Genomic DNA, 10660 nt, shown 5'->3' on the forward strand with positions numbered 1-10660 from the left:
TGTAGTCACCGGTCGTACACACACGCGCCAACCAAATTCAACAGAAACCGATTTGAAAGAAAAAGCAGTAACAGAACTGACCAATGAGACACCAGAATTCCTCTACAAATTCCAATTCATTAGTATTAAATCGTACAAATATGGGTAAACTACAAATTTCACTAATCAACTTTCTTCTACTCTTGTTTGGGTCACTCAATGTTGACATTCTCCTATTTTGATCACTCGAGCTAAAATCAATAATAAAAAAGTGACATGACAATTTTTGCTAACATAGATTGTTGTTTATTGACGTGGAAGCTACATGTTGTCTACGGTTAACCACAACATCATCAAACCCAAATTTTTTCTATGCTTTTTGCATCTCTGATAGTTTCTTCCATATATTTTTCTTCAATTATATGTGATGATGGTGGCGTTCTTTCCTTTCTTATTTCTTTTGATTGAACGGATGTTGGTTATTATGGTCACCCTAAGGGTGCGTTTGGTTCACAGAATGTAAGATTACCAGTGAGAATAAAAGATTACCAGGGAATAGGATTATTGGGAATGTTGTATTTTGTGTTTGGTTGGTTTAGCAGGAATGTAAGATTACCGTGTTTGGTCAAAAGGAATAAAAGATTATTGGAATGTATATTTGACCAAATTGTCCTTATTATATATTTGTATAATATTACAAATTGTAAAATATTTATATATTTTCTTTAAAAAATTAAATTCATAATATTTATATAATTTTTTTACAAAATTAAAAATATAAAAAATGTTTAATGAAAGGGTAAAAAAAAATTTAACCCCTAAACTTCATATAAAATTTTAATTATAGACTTTTTTTTTGTAAATCTAAAATAATTTAAGGATAAATTTGTAATTTAACATTCGTAGAATTTTTATTATTCAATGACAGAAGAATGATATTTTTGAAAAAAAATAAAAATTTAAGGGCATTTTAGTCAAAAACACCGGTAATGTTACAATACCTAAGGGAATGGAGGTAATGACATTCCCGGTAATATACCCCAAAAAATCTACTATTGGTAATAAAACATTACCGGGAATGAGATTCCCGGCCAACCAAACATGGGAATGTGGGATTCCCATCCCATGGGAATCCCACATTCCTTGAACCAAACACCCCCTAAGATGCAGGGGAACCAACACCATCACTTGCCCTTTCATCTTGATTTTTCGTATCATTATTTCTTAAAATCATTTTTAAAAAACACAATACTAATTTCAATGGTTATGCAAATAAGAAATTTAAAAATATTGTGTCTTCAATTAGAAATGACATCCAATGCCAATAACTATGGTCAAAATCAAGTAAAACACACTTTAACAATAAAATCTAAAAGAAAAAAAATAAACCTCTTTTCATTCCTCACATTTGGCTTTGATGGAATTTTCAACAATTAGAGATTTCATTTGAAAATCCAACTGTGGATTGATGCCTCTTGAGGTGGGTATTAATATATCTTCATTTGAACTCCATCTAACAATGGAAGACAAAAAATTAGAGAACGAGAAATCAAAGAATTCAATATTAGATTCGTAGAACTTGGAGTGTTCTTAATTAAACAAACATCATATTCACGTCTAGGAGGATAAAATAAATTTGGCGATAAGTTTTTAGACTAGGGGGAGAGAAAAAGGAGGCAAGAAAAGAGAACAATGTTGTTTTGGTGTAAATTTAGCTTTTCCAAAATAATTTTGTTTTGGTGTCATCTATTATGTCATAATGTCGTTAACTATTTAACGGTGGAGTGACCAGAATAGGAACAATATCAAAGTTGAGTTATAAATTTTACACTTTTTCTCGCTCATACAAATCAATTAGTTAATTAGGGGGGAAAGTTGAAATAATTAAAAAAAGGCGTAGATAAGACAAGCCCATCATATTTCGTGGAAACAATGGCACCACGCCTTTTCAGATAAGATGGCTGGTCCATGGGACACCATCCAATCAAAAACAAATTTCCAATCATTTTTTATGTCTTGTTTTATTTATATGTATTTCTTCATTTTTAGGGTTTATAGCTATTCATTTCACATGTGTTATTTTGTGATCGAATACATAATATTGCTATAATAAGATGCACTCAATGATGCATTTGACTTTTCTTGTGTTTCTGTAAATCCATGGACATTAAAATAATTGATCGAATCGCATTAAACATTTAACATTTTTTAATTGTATTTTTGTTAAAAATAATTTTATACGAACAACTAATTGATGTAATGAGATAAAATATTATATTCTTTAAGTAATACCATAGATTAAATTTATGACGTTTATAAATAAAATAAATTAAAATATCATTCCCTATAACGAGGTTTTATAAAATATATATGAATTAACAGGTGAGTAACTGAAAAAAAGGACTTTATTGGTTTCACTACTGTTAAAAATCTAGGTTATTTAGGTAATTAACAAGTGGCCAAGTGCTGAAGAATCATTCTCTTGATGTGTTCCCCCTTTGCTAATAGTTTAATATTATTGGAGAAGATCATAATTGTAGGTTTTCGAATGGTCAACCTTTGTATATATAGGGAGAGAGAGAACAAGGAGAAGGATAGTCCTGACTTCAGAAATTTGCCTAGATTAATTTCTCTGTTTCCCTTTCTTTTCCATCTCCATTGCTGAAACAAAATTCTCAGCTTTGATGGGTATTCATGATGATGATGCATGTAATATTGGCCTCGTTCTCCGTTTAGGCCTCTCATCGACCGTGGAGTCACCGTCTAAGCCCGATAGCAACCAAACTCCCAGCAAGAATCCATCGTTTCTCAAGTTCGAAGCAACGAACTTTGATGATGAACCCTCGCTGACGTTGGGGCTTTCTAGCAGCGGTGGCGGTGGTGACAGTTACCAAGTTACGACTGCTGCTACACAAAAGGTTGATGTGAAACCTGCCGGTGATTTGTATCGTCAAGCTTCGATTGTTAGTGCTGTTTCTTTGTTATCAAGTGGTAAGGTGAAGAGGGAGAGAGAGGTTAGCAGCGAGGAATTAATGGAGGTAGAGAAGAATAATAATAATTCCTCTAGACTCAGTGATGAAGATGAAGAAGGCGTTAATGGAAGAAAGAAACTTCGGCTCTCCAAACAACAATCTGCTCTTCTCGAGGAAAGCTTCAAACAACACAGCACTCTCAGTCCCGTAAGCTTCAGCAATTCTTCTATCTGATATACATATATACATACATATATCAGTAATTGATTGATTAACCTTTTGATACTATATTTTATGCTTAACAGAAACAAAAGCAAGCTTTAGCAAGGCAATTGAACTTGAAGACTAGACAGGTCGAAGTATGGTTCCAGAACAGAAGAGCAAGGTAGATTAAACAACAAACATAATCTGGGATTCGATCATATCTACCAAATCATTGAAATAACTTCTTTTCTTGGGCAGAACGAAGCTGAAGCAAACTGAGGTGGACTGTGAGTTGTTGAAAAAGTGTTGCGAGACACTGACGGATGAAAACAGGAGACTGCAAAAAGAGATTCAAGAACTCAAGGCACTCAAACTGACTCAACCGTTTTACATGCACATGCAAGCGGCCACACTCACCATGTGCCCGTCTTGTGAGATAACCACCGGCGTCGGCGATGCCAATGGCAATTCCAACAACCCTTTTTTGATGGCTTCCAAGCCTCACCATTTCCATAACAATAATCCCTTAAGCAATCCTTCTGCGGCTTGTTGATTAAGTTTTTCAGAAACTAATTCGTATCAAAAGAACAGAAAGAAAATAGATCCCAACAAGCCATCAACCCCTTTATTATCTGGTTGAGGGCTTCTAGTGAATTAAAACTAGTTTAGTTATTTCATTAATTACTTTGTAGAAACAAATCATCTTTTTTTTACCCCAAATACATGTATGTAAATGTTCAATATAAAAGATATATATCATCTATGAAAATATCACTATTTTTTGTGTTTAGAATTGATTCTTTTGTTCCGTGTGTAATGGTATATTTCTTGTTTTGATCAAATTGCCCATTCAATTTCTATTCTTAGCTTTACTTAAAGTATATGCATGGTTATGGATGAACCAATGAATAGATAAAAAATGATTTGATGATGACATTGCTTTGATTTTTCTTTTTAAGTGTAGAAATAACAATGCACTTAATTATATTTGTACATATAGAAGAAAAATAACTACATTGACTATCATTTCAAAACGAAAATTCAGGATTTTTTTTTACAAGAACACTTGCTTTGAAACTACTTCTTACACACTTGTCAAAAAGAACTCATGTTGAAAGAATTTAATATTATATTATGTTTGTTGACATAAAATTAGGAAAATAATATGTTGGAAGAATGGTACAAAGGTTCATCCCATATTGATGGGTGGAATAGTGTCCACCTTTTTGGGTGTATCAAATGAAGAAGAAATATGATTAAGTGAGAAAGGAAAAGGTTGTGGGGAAGGAGGTTAGCTCACGTGTATTTCTCTCTAATTTCTTTTGTTTTATATGCACGAAAGTAAGAATCTATAATTTTGAATATCATATTATATAATAAATAAATACATAAGTACATTAAAATTTATAGGTCAAATTATGGGTTTAGTCCCTCTACTTTGCTGAAACTTAAGATTTACTCAAAACTTCAATTTTACATGCTCTACCACTCTATCTTTATAATATCCTCAATAATTTTGTTCAATATAATATCTTTTTGCTATAACCACTAGTTTCCGCTCTATTAATCGACTAATTTGGATCAGTTATTGCATAGGCCCAATATAAAGTGAGCCATCTTACTTAAGGGATTTAGTGTCTCATCTAATTAGGATCAAGTATTGCATAGACCCAATATGGAGTGACCTACATTCCTTAAGGGATCTAGTGTCTTATCCCACTAAATCAATTTATCATGCTATCTTTTTTTTGAATAGCTTGAGTTGATTACAAGATAATAATTGTTCAAAATTTTCTTAACTAATTGATAATACACACAACCTACAAATACAATTGCTCGAATCCATGACCTTTAAAAAATAACATTTGTTTTTACCACTGAGATCACTTAATGAATTCATGTTTTCTTTAACTATCCTAGTTAAAATAACCATGTATATTTCTCTTAAAAATAACCTTCCAATTTATCACGCTGAGTGTCGCTGACATTTTTTTGCGTTGGAAGGTGTATATTGAAAAGAAAAACGTTCTAGTAGAAAAAATGATAAAACTGAAATACATAGAATAAATGATAAAATTGAGATGATATAAAGGACCAAAAACACAATTTAATAATAATATATATAGGAGAAAAGTAGGAAATAATTTTAAAAAGAAAAAGTGGTGAGAAGCGTGTAGAAAAAGAAAGGATGATTCAGTTGAAAAACCCAAAAGGAAGAAAACGAAAGTTGAAAAGGAAAAAACCATGGTGTGGTGAGATGCTCGATGTTTAAGGGAACTGGTGGGTCATGCATCATCCATCCACGTGATGATCCAATGGGCAATGGCTCAACTTCAACCCCCTTTTTTTTTCACATCATGAGCCCTGGTTCCATTCCCTCAAATCCCCACACTTATTGATTAAAAATCCCAAAAGAAAGTTACATATTCTACACTTCTACGATAAAAGGAATCTAATTGTCCCTCTTAGGTTTCATCACTTCATCAAGTTGAGGGTATCATGGTGGTGGTGTTCCTTATTCGCAAGTTAAATGCATGTATTCGTTACAGGTACGCTATCATCATTGCTGTCCAATGTCCACACTCGACAGTAACTTGAATTATTACAAACTTTTGCTTATCAAATACTACTACTAATACTTCAAAAACTCTTCATTATGCGCACCGCACTTTCCTGGAAAATTAGGGTAACTTTCCAAGAAACTTTCTCATTCTCCGGTTTCTCTTCATCATATCATTATATCAAAGTTGTGAACTTTCCATTTGAAGTTAGCAAAAGAATTATTATGAATCGATCATTTCTATTTTTTTCTTCGTATACATGATTGGAGTTTTTGCCTTACGTGAGTGCCGACGTAATTCATACATGAAGAAAGGAACACCAAAAGACATGTGTCTTGAGTTGGATAATTTGTCCGTCAATGAAGCATATTATTTTGTTGGATATGGCATTTTCGAACAGATCTTTTGCATTATTATTTGTTTTGTATTTACTTATCTTTCAATTAAGGTTTGATGGAGTAGCAATTAAGCTGTTTTCTTTTAAACACAACAACAAGATACGGTTAAAACCAAACAACAAAGCATTTACGTGTTGTTTTGTATGCACTGTCGCCCTCCAATTATGGATACCTTGAGTGCAACTCTTTTGCTCGTCACCATAATCAATCATGCTCTCATATTTCATTTTCAAATAAATAAAGAAGAAAGGAAAAAACATTGTCAATGTCAAATTATTTATAGTATTTGGCTTGTTTAATATATGTCCTTGTAAAAGAATTGGATGCCAACTCCCGACCCAAATAATGAATTCTCTAGCTTTCTGGACCAGGGTTAGAACTTTTCTATAATGGTTCCGGTAAGTTGAAAAATTATTTTATTATTTTTAGTTCGAATCTTTTATATTTGATAGTCACATTATACAATGACTAAATATAGAATCAAACTCTATCAAATCGATTCATTAATTAACTGAGTGGTCAAAGATGCTCGTATTATCTCATTTTGTGTAGGTTTGAATAAATCGTTAATGTAAATAAGCTACTTAATTGACAGAGTGGTAAAGATGTTTATATTATCTCACTTTGAGATTCTATTTTTTTATTAACAATATTTGAATTATTTTTTAAGACATGTAACTTATTACCACTTAACTACTTAATCCTTTACATAAGTATTGCTTTAATAGGTATTACTATTAAACATGGATTTACCTTTAATGGGGTAGCCTACTATCTTACCTCCCCCTTGCCCCATATATATGGGAAAAAGGGACAGCCATTTCATTTGTAGAATTTAATAAATCAAGATCTAAACCATTTTAAAAGGTTTTTAAAAGTCCAGCTTAACAATTTATTTTAATTTAGTCTTTGAACTTTTTGTCTATATCAATTTATTAAGTTTAGAGGCTAAAATGGACAAATATAAAGATCAAATTTAAAAAATATCAAATTCAGGGACTAAAAGTTATTTATACCTTTTAAAGACACTAATCATTAACCGTAAACGGATTTGGTAGCTGGTTTTGGTTAGGGTTTTGGTGATTATGATTGGTTAAAGTAGAGCTGAACCTGACCTGACTCATCCGTGACTAAGAAGTGGTAATTTCCAATTGAGGGGAAGAGCCGACCTAGGAGAATAGTTGGTGTGTAAGACAAAAGCAAACATAATTTAAGGCTAAAATGACTTACGGCCTAACTTTGTCAAAATCCCATTAATGATATTGCACCACAAAGTCAATAGGAAATCCAATGATGAAGCTCCATCTTACCATTAAATGATATCATGCACATGTGATTTGTTGCCTATCTCCAAGACATGAATGGAATTCGCCATTCAATATCTTAATTATTTTGTATGCTAACTTATGGGTGTAAATGAATCGAACTTGAACGGATAATGTTATATTCATGTTCGTTTGTTTATTTTTGAAAGTATTTATGTTTGATTTATGTTTGTTTAAATTTTTAAGGTCGTGTTCATGTTCGTTTATTTATTGTTTTTAAACATATTCGTTTATATGTTCCCAAACATATTCATTTAACGTTCACGAACATGTTCGTTTAACGTTCGTTTATATATATTCAATTTTAATTTTACCCTTTTCATTTGCAAGCTAAAGAAAAATGATAAAATTATGCCAATAGTGCTCAAACTCCTTAAATTTCACAGTTTAAATTTTATCATGTATTCAATTTAGTCCATACCTCCATCAATATTTAAAATGTAAAAAAAAGGGTAAAAGAGAACCGAGTAAACAAACTTGTTCATGAATATAAATGAATGAGTCGATAAACGAGCTAATGAACAAACTCATAAACGAACTTGTTCGTGAACATAAATGACTCGAACACACATCTTTTCGCGTTCGTTCGTTTATTAAATGAACATAAAAATTTTGTTCATACTCGTTTATTTAGCTTAACAAATGAACATAAACAAACGTTATATCAACGATTCACGAATAGTTCACCGAATGCTTTGTTCATTTACACTCCTCGCCTAAGCTTATTGAGTGATCTCAATAGTTAAAAAGAGTGTTATTTTTTTTAGATCTTAGGTTCGAGCAATTACGTTTGTAAGATTTGTATATTTTGTCAATAGTTAAAAAAAGATTACAAGCATATGCTACACTATAATCACTTCACACTAATAAAAAAAATTATTTTGGTCGTATATATTTGAATTTGATCCCAAATATGATTTTTTATACCGATTTGAAAGAAAAATCCTTCGATATTGATACATGATAACTTGATGAGGCATCTTTTGAATCTCTTCTTTTTTTTGCCACTTTATTAAGAGGACAACATAAAAAAAATATTACTTGTTTATAACAAGGTTTTCAAACTATCATCCAAAATTTTAATTGATTCATAAATGTTAAAATATTTTAATTATGTAGTTAGAGTATTAATGTTATATTAATAAAAAAATCATATAAATTTTCAGATTAATATCGATTTAAACAGTATATATATTGAAAATAAAAAAATTAAATTATAAACACAAGTGTTCCTAGTGCATGGGATGGATAACACAAATTTAACATATTAACAAAAACATATTATGTCAACAAAAGTTAAAAACTTGTTTTTTTTTTTTTCTTTTTTGACAAATCAAATTTAAATTGTACTTAAAACTTAACAATTTAAACTACTTATTTTAAGTACGTTTTACATCAAACTTAATTTTTCATTTAATGTTTGAGTAAATAACTAGATTGTTGAAATAATGTACAATACTGAAGTTTCAAGATTCAATTAATTTTTTTAAAAGTTTAAAATTAATTTAATATTTAGATAATGATTTGTAATTGTTCAATGTAACTAAAAAAAGAGACATGACAAACTAATTATGTTTTTCCCCCTTGAAATTGCTTTGAGAAATTCTTTACAACATTAGATTTAGTAATCAACCTTGTTAACAAGATTGCAAACAAATTGCAGACTGTTTTGATTTTTCTAATTATTTTTTTGTTGTAAATAAAATTTTCCTGTTCAACCTAGCTTGTAAAAGAAGCAAACAGGTAATTCAAACCTGACCCAACTTTTCTTGCACTAAGAATTGACAATATGGACCCATCCACTTGGAAAACATATCATGTCATTAACATGGGATGGGATCCCATCCACCACATGACACCCCAAAGACTGGCGGGGAATTGTGGCATTGCCGTGTTTCACATACCATTGCCATATACCATCCAATGACAAATTATCATATATGAATATCGTTTGGATATGCCCTACAACACTAGTCTCGCTAAGATCAGAACAGACGCATCATAAAAAACTAAAAAAATTATGTGAATTGTGAATTCATCAAGCTATCTTAATAGTAAAAGAAAATATTATTTTTTTAGAAATCTCAAATTCGAAAAATTGCATCTGTAATAAGTATGTTGTAATCACCATTTTCAACTCTTTTATATTATTATTATTATTACAAAATACCCAAACCAAACCAAACCCAATATCCAAACCAAACCCAAACCCGAGCCCAAACCAAAGCCCTAACTTAAACATCTAACCTAACCCTAACCTTAACCCCTCCTCTCAACTGCCGCCGCAGCCAAAGATGAGATCCACATCTGTCGATCATCGCCGCCATCAAGCCTAGTCGAACTTGATCATCAGAAATCTCAACGAAACCTCAGAAAATCCAGGGCATTTAAAAATCAAATCATCATGCACAGTGCATGTCAAAGGAGCAAGTTAGATTAGAAGTTTTTTTATTTTGTATATGTAAAAGTTTGAGTATAAAACCCGAGAAAAATGGATGTAAAAGGATCCCTTTTTTTTTTGAGTTTTCGAAATACAAAAAAAAAATCAAGGTAAAAAAGCTTTCATTTTTTAAGTTTTCGAATATATAATAAAAAAAGAGAAGGAAGTCGAAGAGTTTTACCTGACAGGGGTAGCTGAAACTGGGGTTCGGTTTGTCCTCGCAGTGGTCGGAGTAGGGAAACTGAGAGGTCGATGTTGTTTTTGTGGGAGCTTGAGAGGTTTTTTTTTTGCGGTTATAGGCTTCGATTTTGGTTTAGATGAATAGATTAGGGTGTTTGGGGTGTTTGGGGTTCGACTGGTGGTCATCTAACTTCGTTAAGAGCGGTCGGCGACGATGTAGGCCGTGTTTGGGGGTGTTAATCGAGAGAGAGGGAAGAAGGGTGATAGAGTTTGTTGATTTTTTTTAGGAATAAGGAGAGAATGCATCAGAAAAAGAAGATGATATTTATAACAAAAGTTTAGGGGTTATTTACACGTAAATCCACCTAAAGTTGTTGTGTTTTTGCATCTTGGTCACCTTCAAGGACCGTTTTGAATTTGCTTTAATTTTGTTGGACTAATTTTATAATTTTCACATTTTCGCTTATTAGTGTATTTTAGTCTTTTAAAAAATGGATAATCATGCTTTAGTCCTTCCAGTTTTAGCGTGTTTTTATATTTAAGTCACTAACCTATTTTTTTTATTTTGTTTGAATTTAGTTATTTAATTTCAGTTTATTTT

General features: G+C 31.4%; 1 protein-coding gene across 1 annotated transcript; it reads left to right on the forward strand.

Annotated features, from left to right (window-relative positions):
- The first annotated feature begins 2623 nt into the window (after positions 1–2623).
- LOC120141725 (homeobox-leucine zipper protein HAT22-like) lies at positions 2624–3879 on the forward strand. Its single transcript, XM_039156520.1, has 3 exons — positions 2624–3158; positions 3257–3336; positions 3414–3879. Exons 1-3 carry the CDS (start codon positions 2664–2666, stop codon positions 3706–3708), a joined length of 870 nt encoding a protein of 289 aa, XP_039012451.1. The 5' UTR covers positions 2624–2663; the 3' UTR covers positions 3709–3879.
- Positions 3880–10660: the final 6781 nt, after the last annotated feature.

The sequence above is a fragment of the Hibiscus syriacus genome, unplaced genomic scaffold (assembly GCF_006381635.1).
Source record: "Hibiscus syriacus cultivar Baekdansim isolate YM2019G1 unplaced genomic scaffold, ASM638163v2 tig00110813_pilon, whole genome shotgun sequence".
NCBI lineage: Eukaryota > Viridiplantae > Streptophyta > Magnoliopsida > Malvales > Malvaceae > Hibiscus > Hibiscus syriacus.

Excerpts from the sequence above, each read along its gene's own strand:
- LOC120141725 (XM_039156520.1), top strand. The coding sequence starts at position 2,664 with ATGGGTATTCATGATGATGATGCATGTAATATTGGCCTCGTTCTCCGT. Across the intron at positions 3,159-3,256 it reads AACACAGCACTCTCAGTCCC|AAACAAAAGCAAGCTTTAGC; the intron begins GTAAGCTTCAGC and ends TATGCTTAACAG. Across the intron at positions 3,337-3,413 it reads TTCCAGAACAGAAGAGCAAG|AACGAAGCTGAAGCAAACTG; the intron begins GTAGATTAAACA and ends TTTCTTGGGCAG.